This window comes from Neopelma chrysocephalum, unplaced genomic scaffold (genome assembly GCF_003984885.1).
Source record: "Neopelma chrysocephalum unplaced genomic scaffold, ASM398488v2 Primary Assembly neopelma1_43, whole genome shotgun sequence".
In the NCBI taxonomy this organism is placed as follows: Eukaryota; Metazoa; Chordata; class Aves; order Passeriformes; family Pipridae; genus Neopelma; species Neopelma chrysocephalum.
Window position 1 is genome coordinate 15,052,284 of NW_020897702.1, and position 14,522 is coordinate 15,066,805.

The following is a 14,522-nucleotide window of genomic DNA, read 5'->3' on the forward strand; positions in this document are numbered from 1 at the left end:
TTATTCCACAGATTGTAAAGTAAACTGTAACTCTGAGAAGTTAAGGCTGGGAATTATGATCAGAAATAAGTATCATCCTGTATCCAAGAACAGGTCCACTACAATGCATTCTGTGTCCAAAGGGATAGGAAATGTGACTGGATTCTGTTCTCAGCACCTATTATCTAGTCCCCAAATCAGTATGCTGGATTCTGTGGCATGTATTTTTAAGAGCCTAATCCTTCCTCAGGCATTACCTTGGGAAACCAGGCACTGAGGTCAAGGTTGTGGATTGTCTCAGCTACATGGGTGCTGTCAAGATATATGTGCAACAAGCAGTTTTCCAAACCTAAATCTTTTTTTTCTATGTAACCCAACATGGTCAAGGTTGTCCTGAGGTTTATAAAACTTAAATTAATGGTAGGTATTATGTGACAGTACTCTGCATATGTAAAAGGTCTGATGCCTCAAGAGATCATATAATCCACATATACACATATACTAATCAGGAAAACAGTAACATTTGTTTATAGTTACTCTTAGAAAAAATTAATATTAATATTAAACTATGCATCTTTCTTGCCAAAGCAAGAAAATTATATAATTTTGTAGAATTATGAGAAAATTAAAGCTTACAACTATAAATCACAGATTAGTTCTAAAGGGATATTAAAATTAGAATATAATAACAAAGTATTCTTACCTCCAGTTTCTTGTACAAATTTCTTGGGTCAGATGATGTCACTAGGCTTTCCTCACATTTTTCTCTACTGTTGACCTTTTTGTGTTTTAGCTGATGTGACTGTAGCTTTTCATAACTATGTGTCAACTTTGAAAACTAAAAACAAAACCAGAGTTGAACATGAAAAATTCTATCAAAGATGACCACATGGCCAAAGTTTTCTTTAAACTAGAAACACCAACTGCAGCTTCAGCATTCTAAATGTTTAATCAATGTAACAAAAAATCAATTAATAAAGTTAATCTATTATAGATGAACAAGACTAAGCTCTCACATAAATGTTAACTAACTGAATAGGTTCATTTGACAGCTACTTAACTCTGCTGAAGTTCTTCATAGCAGTTACCCATAGAGTCACTTCCTTTATAATGTTTATATGGAATGTTCTATACTTGTTTACTGCCATCTTGTGTTGACATTTTTAAAGGATGCTTCACTAGTAAGAATGACAGATTATCATTAAACTTTACTTTAAACTTGCATGTTTCTTTCTTATAGTGAAAATTGTGGAAATGTTACATGTGTGATGATTGCATTCTGCTGGAATCGTTAATTACCGCAGAGTGTCTCACAGAATTAGACGCTAAACAGACAAAAGACGCTGCCTACTGATCCAACTAAGGACTCAGAGGAAAGGAGGTAGAGGTAGAGAAGGGAAGGTACCAAGGGAAGTACCAGCCCCTTCAGAAAAATAGCTGGTCTGATCAACCAGTTCATTCTACTGCACAAGCAAAGGGTCTCTCTAGTGGCTGTTAAAAGGTTTGATACAGAAAACTGACATTGTCTGGTAGGGATATGTACATTTGTTTTTGGAAAAAAAAAGCAAACCCAAGGATATTGACAAAGGAAACACTAAAAATATAGTTTTAAGGAAAGCTGAGCAAAAGAACTTTGTGAAGAATGTTGAATAGAAAAGAACCTCATAACTGTAACTACTGATTGTGTCTCTTGTAGATAAGTTCCTTTAAATTCAGGTATATATGACTTTAAAAATTCTGACTCTAACATAAAGTTCTTTGTATAACCAAACAAAATCCATAAAATCTCATATTTTTGTTAACTGCTCAAAGTGAACTACTGTTTGGAAAAGAAATTACTTCCAAGGAAGTAATTGGAAATGGAAAGGAATCCTGTTGAATCAACACGGACTGAACAATGAGGTTTGTGCAGATAACAAAGATGGCCAAAGAAGTCTAGAAAAGATACAGAAACTGAAGTAAAAAAATTGTATGTAAACTTCCTAGAGACATTTGAGATGAACTTGGGAATCATAATATGGGACAGTGTCATGGTTTGAAAATTGCCCCCCTGGGAGCCGGGGGGCCTAGAGGTGATTGGGTGCCAGGGCAGTCTCCCCTGGAGGGACGATCACTGCTCGTTTTGTTCACTCCTGTGAAAAATCATATATACACAACCGGCAGAAGTTGTTGGCAATCAGTCTGTCTGGCTGCTGCTGTGTCTGCTGCTGTGTGAGTGTGTGGGTGTGAGAAGGCCCAGGGGTGGCAGGGCCCCCTTTTTTCCCCTCCAGGGGGAAGGGGGGCCCTGCGGCCCACAGCCCTGGCTAAGCCAGGGTTGGAGGCAGCATTGGAGTGAGTGTGTGTTTGTGAGGCAAGAGACTCACAACACCTGAAGGTAAGCGGAAGAGAGGAGCCAAGCCCTCTTCCCCCCTTCCCCCTTTGCAGCTAGACTGCGGAGGGGGCTTCTTCTTTTCCCTCTCACTGTAAAGTGGAGGGGAGGCTCGGCATTGGAGCTGAGCCAAAGTGGACGGACTGAACGCAGCTCAGTGCCAGGGAGATAACCCCAGGTGAAATTGGAGACGGACCAGAGAAAGGCCCGGAGGATGTCCTTGCAGTGATTTAAACGGAGGACAGCCGAAAACTCAGAGGAGGAATGAAAATTCCAAGGCGCGTACATGTGATAAGCTGAACTAAACTACAGCACCACGGAACCGAGGTATGAGAGAGAGAATGACACAGCAGAGATGGCACGGAACCAAGGAGAAAGGACTCAGAGCTATCTTCTTGGACTTCGTGAGGAAGAAAAGACTTCAGCAAACAGTTGGAGGTTGGTGGGAACCTGAACACTCCCACAAGAGAAAGACTAGTTACCTATCAGCCTGAAGGGCTTTTCCTGGACTGAATTGAGGGAGAAGCTTAAAGGGACTGATAGAAGTGTGTAATATTATATATATAGTTGCTTTTAGCTTGTACAGTACTTATTTGTATAGTAATAAAAGTATATACTTCCCTTGCCCCCCCATAGAGGTGTCTGCCTGAAAGTTTCTCTTTGGTGTTGAGATAAAACTGTGGGAAGGGGTGGGGAAGCCTGGAAATTGGATTTTGGATTTTTGTGGTGGCTCAAACCACCACAGACAGAGAAAACTAATTGAAAAGTTGAAAAGAAGATAGATTGTTCTGGACTAGAAAGTTTCATGAAATGGGGAGGCCTATGGATAGATTTGACCAACTTGGAATGTCTGAATAGCAATTCTGTAACATGGATTTACAGAGCTGAGATACTGCCTTCAAAACCGAATCAGGAGTCTTGCAGAGTATCTGCCTGTATTTGAAGTTGACCTTGCCAGAAAACACAGTTAAGATAAAATATCTGAAATGAGTCAAGAGTATACAGGCTCAAACAACATGGAACTCATTGCCCTTGTGTAGGAGGCATGTCCCAAAGGTGCAGGAGGATGGCACCGAGGGCAGGGAAGCCAAGGGACATGCGCAGAGACTGACAATCCTATTGGTTAGAAGATCACGTGTTATCAGGGTATAAATGGAAGCGCCGATTTCAAATAAAATCTCTTTGATTACCATCTCACAGAGAGCGTACATGGTTTCTTTATTATATAAAGGCTAGCGACCTCGTGGTCGCTACACCCTTGGAAGAAAGATACCCTTTTGCAAATAACAGTTTTGCTCTTGATATATTATGGCATATGTGAACTGCCTGGGAAGAGCAAACTCAGACAAGACAGGTATTAGAATGTTCATGCTAAAAAGGTTAGGAAATACAGGATCCATCAATTCAGCAAATCAGTCTAAAATGGAACAGAATGGCCAAAATCAGAAAATTCAGTCTGAGTATTTAATGACAGTAGGATACTACAGACAGATTAGATTCTGGATGTTATCATAACTAGAAACTAGACTTAAAGCCAAGAATCCTTCCATTTAATGCTAGATATTCACTTTAAAACATCCAAGTTGTTCTCTTTGCATGTTTTACATATTAAAGAAAAAAAAACCAAACAAAAGACCAAAAGATGAGGCACTTTAGTGAGTTCTGGGATAGAATTAATCTAAGTTCAGGTTTCTGAAAGTTAGATATACAAGCCTGAGCTACTCTGCATTAGAAAAAGCTGCCTGCAAATGCTTAGTTATTTCAACTATCTTAAATTCTTGTCATACACTGACATGAGTTGTATTCTCGGGGTGTCCATTTCTCTCCATTGATTCTAAAGGGAGCCTGAGGTAGTTCACATGTAGCCATCTAGCTTTTAAATGTCTAAGCAAGGCAATTAGTTGCCAAGTGCTTAGAGCAAGAATAGATTCTTGTTCTTTTGCTGAGAGATTTCTGTCATTTTCAAAATGAGAATAGCTATGAGACATTAATAAAAATAAAAAAAGGAGGAGCAAGTAATGAAGATGAACCTCTAAAGTTTTTGCTATTGAATTATGACAAAATGTTATACATTTGAATGAGTGCAGCAGTGTGGCCTAGGAGTTTCAGGTTACATACTAGGAATAATTTCCCTAATACAAGAAAAATATAGGTATTACTGCATTCAACAGGCACACAATCAATTCAGTGGGACTACTGCTCATTAAACAACTGGTTTTAGCAGTACCAAGGAAAATAAGCACAGAGAACAGAAGAGAAATTTGTTTGAAATAGTCTGGCATTCTGATAGCTAGAAAAAGTGATCCTTTCTATTTCTAGTGAGATTAAGGAAGAACAAATCCTGGGAGCAATTTTAAGAATACATCTGCAGAGAAAGCTATAATGCTATTGGTAAATAGTAATATACCATTTGTGCAAAACTAAAGTGTAGCTCTTAATATTATACAGTTTAGAGGGTGGTATAACTTCCAAGTGATGATAAGAACCAAAAGAAGGGAGTCAAAGGAGATAAGGCAAAGATTAATATTGTCAAGGAAGCTCTATATTTTAGATATGAGTTTGTGTAAAAGCTAGAGACACAGAGTGGGAGAGTCCTGTCTAGCACAGGTGCTTGGAATTGTTCTGACAGGCAGACTTCTGTTTATCACAGAGAATCCAGGCAGACCTCCTAAGAGGCATTCAACAGTTTACTTCTTCAGTCAGTGTGTACAAGATGGGCATTTCATGAAGAAATATAGTTTGGTGAAAGGATAAGAATGGAGATCGGAAAATAAAATAGAAAGAGCATCAGTGCTGAAACTTTCGTCAAAATAAACAGGATGATTGAGAGAGGAGGAAATGTTTGGAGACATGGACTGAGAAAATGATGTATATTCTTAAGAGCTATAAATATAAACTTCTGAATAAAGATAAAAGAAGAAGCAATCAAGAAAGTCAAAGAAAGGTTAGATGGTCTAAGTGGTAACTACAGAGGAGGAGCTGGGCAAAAAATATAACCAGGTTCAAAGAAAAAAGCTTGTAGGTAGGAAATATCAGATACTTTTTTTCTTTTAAAAAAGAGAAAATGTTGTATTTGCCTGTGGAAAGAACCTGTAGGGTAACTCACAGCTTCAAAATAAAAATCTGTATCAAAAATGGCCTGGAGTTTTAATTTCAGAAGGTTCAATTTCATCGAAGATCTTAGCAATAACATGTAACATGAACCCAATCATTTTTAGCATGTGATTAAAAAAAATCATTAAGAAGTGAAAAATATTGCAGCAAATGTGAAAAAGGACAGGACAAGAGAGAGATATACTATATTTTGGGGGATAGTTCTGCATTGCTAAAGGTAGCTTACATCTTATACGTAAAAAGTCACACTGTTTTTCACTGTGTGATGTTTATCTTCTCAATAATCATGCTAAGATGTTTCTTTTTATGTAATTTGTGTAAATGATAAAACAGCTTTTATTTCTACCTACTCTCCCAAATGACTGAAAGTGTTAATTACAAAACAATCAAAGCATTCACTGCTTACTTACAGAACTGTTTGCCAAATCAATTTTCATATATAAAACAAAATATAAATTGAAGACAACATAACGTTAAAAATAAGTAATGCATTTATTTGTTTGATGTATTCAGGTGGTGTTATCACTTCTAAACGAAAATAATGATAGCAAATTTATGCAATCTAAGATGATTATATAGTAAGTGTGATGACTGGAAATTATAACACTAAGTATCTGGTAGGAGAATCCAGTGAAGGGAACAGAAAATGGCCAGAAAAAGAATGCAGAATTGTGTATGTTAACTTCTTCAAATGTGAGAGGCAGAAACAACTGAAGTTTCATAAAAATGTTTGATTTATGATTGAAGTAGAAAACAGTGAAGAAACAAAAATGCAAGTGGCAGAGCAAACACAGACAAACAGAATCATAAAACGATAGAATGGTTTGGGTTGAAAAGGATCTTTAAAAGATCATCTAGTCCAAGCCCTTGCCATGAACAGGGAGATCTTTCACCAGGTTGGTCAAAGCCCCACCCAACCTAGCCTTGGAATGAGGCATCCACAACTTCTCTGGGCAATCTGTTCCAGTGTTTCACCACCCTCACTGAAAAATCCCAAACTGTTCCTCAGGTTTCAGTTTAAAACTGTTGTCCCTTTTCCTGTTACTACAGGCCCTGATAGGAAGTCTGTCCCCATCTTTCTAATAAGCCCCCTTTAACTACTGAAAGGCTGCACTAAGCTTTCCCTGAGCCTTTTCTTCTCCAGCTCTCAAAGTCTGTCTTCACAGGAGAGGTGCTCCAGACCTCTGCTCATCTTTGTTGCCTCCACTTGACTTGCCCTAACCAGGTCCGTGTCTTTCTTGTACTGAGTGCCCCAGAGCTGGATGCAGCACTCCAGGTGGGGTCTCACTAGAGCCGAGTGGAAGGGGAGAACCACCTCCCTCGACCTGTTGGCCACATTTCTTTTTATGCAGCCCAGGATACAATTGGCTTTCTGGGCTGTAAGCACACTCTGAAATAAATAAAGCTCAAACAAATTCCCAGTATCATTAATCTAGCTTACTCCTGTTTTGATACTATGGAAAGCTACACCTTATGGAAAGCTATTAAACCACTTTAATAGTCCCTTAAAAGCAGAAAAATGTATAACAAAGACATAAGAACAGTATAAATCTTAAAATTCCTAATGTGCATCAGAGTCTTAATAGCATAAATCTAACTATCTGTTTTACTAATTTTCAGTTTTTGTTAGTCTGAAGTCAGGAAATCACGTATCTGTCTTCATAACAGATGTTACAATCACATCAAAATCCATCCAAGCAGTTTGGACATGACAGTACAGAAATTATAATGGAGCCTGGGAGGAAGTTGCGGTCATCATCATTTGTATGACACGATTCATCTTTCCCAAATCCATAACACTACATCTATACCATTTGGCATGTATAAGCTTTTTATAATACAATCACAAAATAATGAAATCGACATTTTTCTTACTTGAGATTTCAGTGCTTGAAGCTGAGTTTCGTAGCTCTGAGCCATTTCATATTTAGTTTTCTGTAAGTCTTCCAATTTTTGTTGAAGTAGTCCCACCTACAGTTAGAATAAGCACTCAAATGTACCTTTTCTGAAGTGTTTCAAAGTAGGTCATTTTTGGAAAAGTAATTTTACACTTTGGAAGAAGACCATTGCTTAAGGGAGAGATATTAAAAATATATTTTAATGCAGTAACTTAATAATAAAACTGGATACCACAAACCCAGATTGTGGTATCAACATCAAATCGAGGATTTTTATAGTAAAAAATCTCAGTGTATGCTTATGTTATGATTTAATGATAATATTGCACAAGGCTGTCATAAAAGATAATTTCTGAAAGTTTTTCTGACCCAGCTATATGAATGAACTGCTGTGCCCCATTGTGAAAAATTTCCTTGAACGGCTCTAATAAATCACATAAAAGACTTTCCACTACTTATGTACAAATTATTGGAAGACATTGTAGACTCATTTCAACCCCCTAACTACAGTGCCATTTGAGAAAACTTGAATTATTACTGAGTTTCACAGAGATCTGAGAAATATGACCAAATGCATACATTACACTTATGCTTTTCTGGAAGGACAGCTGGAAGCTAGGCAGAATATGCTAAAGTATTTCAGATAACATCTCTGTACAGGCAAATAAATTGAGGCTTTGAGGATTGGCTACCTGAATTATTCTCTTGGCTCCTCTGACCACGATGACTAAGGGCAAGTTCCTAATTGCTCATTAGGGAGAGTTACTCCATTTTCAGAACTGCCACTGGCAGTTTAGACACCCAGCTCACATAGCAATGCCCTTGTGTAGACACCTATATTCTGCTGTCTTGAACTGAATGCTATGCAAGGATTTCTTGATGCTTCTGAATGAATACTCAGCAGACAAGACTGTGAAGTACAGACAACACCAGGTACACTGTGGCTTTCAGTTTCGTAAGAAAGTCAAAGTAGTAATACAATTCAAATCTTCACAATGAATAAAATTGTCATACAAAAACAGTATATCATGTAAAATGATGAAAATCAGGTATAAACAGGAGTTACAGAGACATAATTTTGTGAAGCTTTTTGAACTGTACACTTCCATTTAAAATTTCTGATGAAACGAGAAGTGTTGGCATTTAGAAAAAACACATAAAATTATCTTTTTTACAGTTAAACTGAGGATATTTGATTTAGACTTTAGGGAAACAGAAGAAATACGAGATTTTCAATGACATTTTTACAATCACTTTTCAGAACAGAAGCACAATTTAAAACAAAACACTAAGGATAATTAGTGACCTTTAAAGGATGTTTGGCATTTTTACATAATAGAACAAACGGGTCTCCTTATAGAGCGTTTAAAGCATACTAATAAGTAAGTACCAGAATAAATACTTCCTTTATAGAACGTGATATTCTTAAATACCTCTTGACCTTTTTGATCCAGTTTGCTTTGGGCACTTGCTAATTCTTGATCCTGGATATCCATCTTTGCTTCTAAAGCTCTCATCTTTCTTTCCCATTCCAGTTGCATTCTGTTTACCATGATGTCAATTTGATGCACTAATTCCTGAAGTTCAGCTTCACATGGAGAAGGTCTAAAAACATAAAAAGAGTTTTATTTTTTCAAGAGAGAAAACAAATGTTTCTTTACCTTGCTAAAACTTTATTTTAATTCTGATGGAATTAACCACTTTTCAACATCAGAAAGAAACGGGAAAGGTAAATGATGCCTTCAAATGTAGGTCTAGAGTCAAATGCTCAACTTTTGACTGCACTAAACTGAAAAAAAGCTCCTTAGTATGGATATTTGTTTATCAAAGATCTGTTATATAGTGATTAAATTGTGCATATTCCTTGTTTTGATAATTATTACAGGAAATTGGAGCAAATTTTTTAGATTTGTAATGTCATAATTAAAACTCTACATGACTTTTTAAAGTCAAATTCTCTAAAACTTCTTTTACATCAACAAATCCTTGAAACTATAACATCATCAATGTTAAGCTTGGAAAGGTTTTTTAAATACAGACATAAATCTTAATGCCAAAAGGCATTAATGTTAAATGTTAAAACTGTTACCAATGCCATAATGCCATTTTGAAATTCAATATGAAAGATAGGATGATAATAAACAAAGCGCAAGCAAGTAGTACACTGTGATATTCGTGGTTCAAAATAAAACTACCCCCCATCCAAGTGCCTCAACCTCATCTCAAAAGTAGCATTAATGATGCAGTAAACTTTGATACCCTCTGAGTGGAATATAAAACAGGCTTTTGAAAACAGAAAACAAAGCCATACTGCGTCAGGACTACCTCTTCTTTGATACTGCTATAAGGATCTGTGCCCTTCCAGCCTCATGTAATGTCATGAGGCAACACCTTGGTGAACCACCAGCAATGACTCAGACATCTTATTTCAGCCTTCAGAAACAGGTACTTTCTTTACTGTGCATTACATGGATCATCTAAATATTATGCAAGTGCAAAGGCAACTTCGAGCCTAGATCATCAGATTACCCTTTCAGACCCTGACTGACACCTTTCCCTTTTAAATTTCACTTCTCTCTTTCAGATCATCCCACAAAAGGCAAATTCTTCAGCCCTTGCTAGAAAATTTTCTCTCAATGGTGCTTGCATGCTTACTGAACCTAGACCCACCAATATATAAAAGGGAGATGTTGAAAGAAAAATCCCTTCTGAAACAGCTTCTCAGTCTGTCTTCACTTTCTCTAATTTCTTACATGGATCCTCTAATACACTTGCAGCTGCAAAAGGACAGCTGTATGTGAAGAAGCTACAGATTACTGGTTCTGTTCCACTATCAAAACTACTCTGTACTGTGTCACTGGTATTGCTAACAGTGCTGCAGCTATCCCCACCTACTAGCATAGAGGTACTACTTGCTGCTGTAACTATTTTTTTAGTACACTGAGTGTTTTGAAAAGAATGCTAACTAGCCCCTTCATAATATGGCCAATCATGTGGTATCAAAATCATGAGAATTTATTTTATCACTGGATGTGGAATGCAGTGGTTTCTTTTGTTTAATATGCCATCAGGTAAAAAAACACAGAGACAATGAATTTGCTCATAAAGCAAAGAAGTATGCTTGGGTTTTTTTACCTGTATGGATACAGCATTCCCACTTTGTAGAATGCATACACCAAACGGATTCCTCATACAGGGAAGTAATGACTTGTACTTAAGCAAAAGGCAGCTTTTTTGGGGGGGGGTTCATTTACTTTGAAACAGCTCAAACCACTTAAAGGTAGCTCATTTTAAAGTGATGTAGGCAAGCTCTTAATCTTCTTTTATTCTGTTTCCATATAGCTGAAAAAATACATGATTCATATTCTGCTGTTATTAGTATCTATTTATCTTCATGTAAAACTAAATGTTTCCAACTTTAGACAAACCAAAATCCAGATTAAAAGTTTTACTCACTCCAGGCCTTTATCACAAATGATTTTTGCACTTATTAGACTTTTCTAGCCCTATTTATTTGTCTTTTGGAGTTCTGCATAGGTCTGTATTTTTCTCACTGTTTCCTAGTAGACATAGAAAGAGTATTATTGTCCATACACTTTAGAATAAAATTGTAATTTAGAAACTGCCATTTTAAGAAATGTCTTGACTGTCTGTTTCTACTTCATACCTTCTTCCCTTATTACTCAGGTTTGCTCATAAATAGGAAAATAAGTATGGCCGTATTTATCCAAACGCAAGCAAAACCTATGCAGTTAACAAATATTTCCATCTTACACAGAACATTCATTAGTTTTTGGTATTTAACTCAGGTTCTTGAGCCAATATTAATTCATTTTATTATTGTAAAACTTGCTTTAAAAATAGGAAATATGTAAATCAGTTGTAAATAGTCCATTAGAATCTTCTATCCCAAAGTTCTATTATAAGAACTACAACTAATTTATTCAAGAATTTTCAACCATACAGCATCATACAAATCTGTGGATGGATTATTTGTTATTTATGAGTCCTTACAGGTGCGATATAATTGTCATGATTTCCACCACCATTACTCAGCCATCTTCCCAAATTTTAAAGCTTCTGCATTATCTCTGGAATACTGTCAGCATAGACTGAAATGAATGTCTCCTTTCATTGAATGTGTAGCCTAAACTACTCTTCCAGATTCTTTGTATAGTTAATGGAAATAAATAACTACCAAGAATTCTGGTTTATGATGGGACAAATCACTCTAGAGTCATCTGCAATAGCCTAAAATTTCATATGTGTCGATTAAAACACAGGCAAGGCAGAATCTGACCTCAGGCAAGGCAGAATCTGACCTCTTGAAATAGGCTTCTGATTTGTAAAACAGTATCCAAAGAATAGCAATCTCTTAGTTTTTTTAATTCAAGTTTTTATATGACTACATTGACCAATCAATCACATGACTAACAAAAAAAATGCCACTCAAAGCAAAAGAAAAGGGCCACACCGCTCAGAATATAGTATTTTACTACAGCAATTTTTATCTATCATGAAAAGTGCATCCACTATTCTTTAGTACAACAAGGCCACTTTCAAATCCTATTAAAAACTTTCTTGGGCCAGAATAAGGTGTGATAAATTATGCCTGTTTCTATTATTTTAAGAAATACTTTTACACTTAATATATATCATATTACCTTGGACTGTTTCTTGGTATTAATGACAGAATAAACTGGTTAATTTGAAAAATAGGTAACAAGTTTATTTTCAAATTATGATAGATAAATATTCTGTTTAACTTATTATATGAGGAAATACTTCCTATATTTCTGTTTTCCTTGAAGAGGTTGGGTTGGTCCTATATTCAACCTCACTAGTGTTTTCACTTCTTTAGAAAGACTTTATGGTGTACTGACATATTTTTTTAGACTAACATTAAAAGAACTAATCTTGGATTATGGAAAAAAAAATAGACGTATTGTGATGGAAAGTGCACTTCATACTGGGGGAGAACAATTGTGGTTATTATCTGTGGAAAATAAGACTAGGGCTTTAGCAATGAATAGTCTTGGTTTTAAGATTTTTAATGTTTTAAGAGCTGTGACATGTAAGTTGATACTGCTGTAGCGTAGCAACTTCAGTTGTTTTTTAAAACAGTTTGAAATAACATTTCTTAACATCTTAATAAAAACCTACATAGCTTTCATTTCCCTCCCTTTTGTTCAGGTATGGGTATTTTAAAAATTTAAGTAACTAACAGAAACAGTGAGTAGAGTATTAGCTAAAGCAGTAAGATATGTTGTCTTAATTATCAGTAACCTCTCCAGTTTGCATGGAAATAAAAAGAAATTGAGCATCAAGTTTGCTTCTAAAAGCATTAATATTTTGTTTCGCATTTTTAATAAACCTACATAATTCAATTCCATCATATTCTCAACTCCCAAGACACTAAGTCATTACTTACTTAGTGACAGCTTGTTCCTGGAACAATTCGAAGGCCTCCTCCATAATACTGATTGTCGTTTTAACCTGTTAAAACACCAAAAATCAAGTAATTCAGATTCTTAAATGCATGCATTTACACAGCCAAGTAGTGCATACTGGATAGGACTACGCTTTCCTTTAAATCACTGTAATTTTCCCATTGCAAACAACAAGGACAGGGGAATGCAGCTCTAGTTACAGGCTGGAATGGGCAAGACGTAAACTTCTGGAATAAGCTCAGCTCTGTGACAGAAGCTCTCGCATTTGGTGCAGCACTGACATACTAGAGGTTGTGCTAGCCTGAGTGTAGCCCTGGATTTTCGTGAGGGACACTCTGAAACACATAAACCTAAATTTGCCATAGATCCATGGCTGCACACATCAAACATTTCTGCTCCTTTGCTATATCCAGGATATAATTGTTCTCAAACACAGTTTTAGACTCCTATTGGTTATTCACTCCTTTGCTTGGCAGATGAGGTCTGAAACAAATAGCCATCAAGTATCTCAGCAGACAGATCAGAATAAGGCTGTTACTGGGACCAGTCCAGTTCTGTGGGTCCAGCAGGACACGAGGATGTGGGGGCAAGCCTGTCTGCATCCAAGAACAGGAGCCAACCACACTATGGGTGATGGGATAGCATGAAATAGCCCTAATTCCTTGTGGGAGCGAGCAGTGGAAGCTCTCAAGAGCACGGGTACCAGTACACATGGATGTGCGGACACTGTCACAGGGCACTGCAGCCTTGGCTCCACAAGGACCAGGCACCTGAGGTGACACTGCCACAGGGGCACTGCCTGCACAGGGGACCCGCACCTGAGGTGACACTGCCACAGGACCAGCATCCCTGACTCTATTGGAGACCGACACCTGAGCTGAAACAGGCACATGGGCACTGGCTCCACAGGGGACCCATACCTGAGGTGACACTGCCATGGGGGCACTGCCTGGCTCCAACAGGGACCGGGCACCTGAGGTGACACAGGCACAGGTGCACTGGCTCCACAAGGACCAGCACCTGAGGTGACACTGCCAAAGAATCAGCACCCGTGACACCACAGAAGACCGACACCTGAGGTGACACAGGCACAGGGGCAGCCATGGCTGTGCCGGGCACCTGAGGAGACCGGGGCACCGACAGCACCCTCCGGTTCCTCGGACACCTGACGAGACCGGGACACCGACGGCATCTCCCAGGCCCCCGAGGGCTCTCCCTCCCCTGCCGTTACCTGCCGCGTTCCCTCTCCGCTCCTTCCGCACCCCCTGTCTCTATGGCCTCGGTACGAGCCCCGCAGCCCGGCCACCCGCTCCGCCCTGCCCAGTCCCGTCCCTTCCCATCCCTTCCCGACCCGCCGCAGCTGCCGCCCGTCCCGCCGCTCCTCGCTGCCGTCGTCGCGGTAACGCGGTAACGCGGCGGCGAGCGAGGCGGGAAGGCAGGGACAGGGCGGGCACCGGCTCCGGCCGGGAGTGGAGGGGCGCGCCCAGGGTATCCCGGTGTCACGCCCGGCGCCACTCCCGGTGTCTTTTGCAGGGCCCTGCGTCCCTCCAATAGCCGCCCATCGATTTGAAGGAAGCTGGAGTGAATTTCACCTCTGGAAATACCGCCCGGGGTAAAGAACGTGTACTTCAACATAATTTAAGAAATGGGTAGACAAAGTGGTTTGAGTTTTTTCTCCTCTTCCTTTTTTTCCCCTCTCCTTCCTCTTAAAAC

The 14,522-nt window shown here is 38.5% G+C and overlaps 1 protein-coding gene across 5 annotated transcripts in view; it reads right to left on the bottom strand.

The window, feature by feature from the left end:
* The window catches only part of DEUP1 (deuterosome assembly protein 1), a 43,308-nt gene extending 29,191 nt beyond the window's left edge, over positions 1 to 14,117 (bottom strand). The window contains exons 1-5 of one of the 5 annotated variants that reach the window (XM_027677441.1): positions 14,041 to 14,117; positions 12,791 to 12,855; positions 8,793 to 8,964; positions 7,337 to 7,432; positions 683 to 817 (exon numbers count right to left, since the gene is read on the bottom strand). In XM_027677441.1, coding sequence (XP_027533242.1) covers positions 683 to 817; positions 7,337 to 7,432; positions 8,793 to 8,964; positions 12,791 to 12,834 — 447 coding nt within the window. In that variant the 5' untranslated portion in view covers positions 12,835 to 12,855; positions 14,041 to 14,117. Of the gene's footprint in view, positions 1 to 682; positions 818 to 7,336; positions 7,433 to 8,792; positions 8,965 to 12,790; positions 12,856 to 13,729; positions 13,848 to 14,040 lie in introns of those variants that run through there. The other 4 variants (XM_027677442.1, XM_027677443.1, XM_027677445.1 and 1 more) reach the window with 4 other exon arrangements.
* Between the last annotated feature and the right edge of the window lie 405 nt (positions 14,118 to 14,522).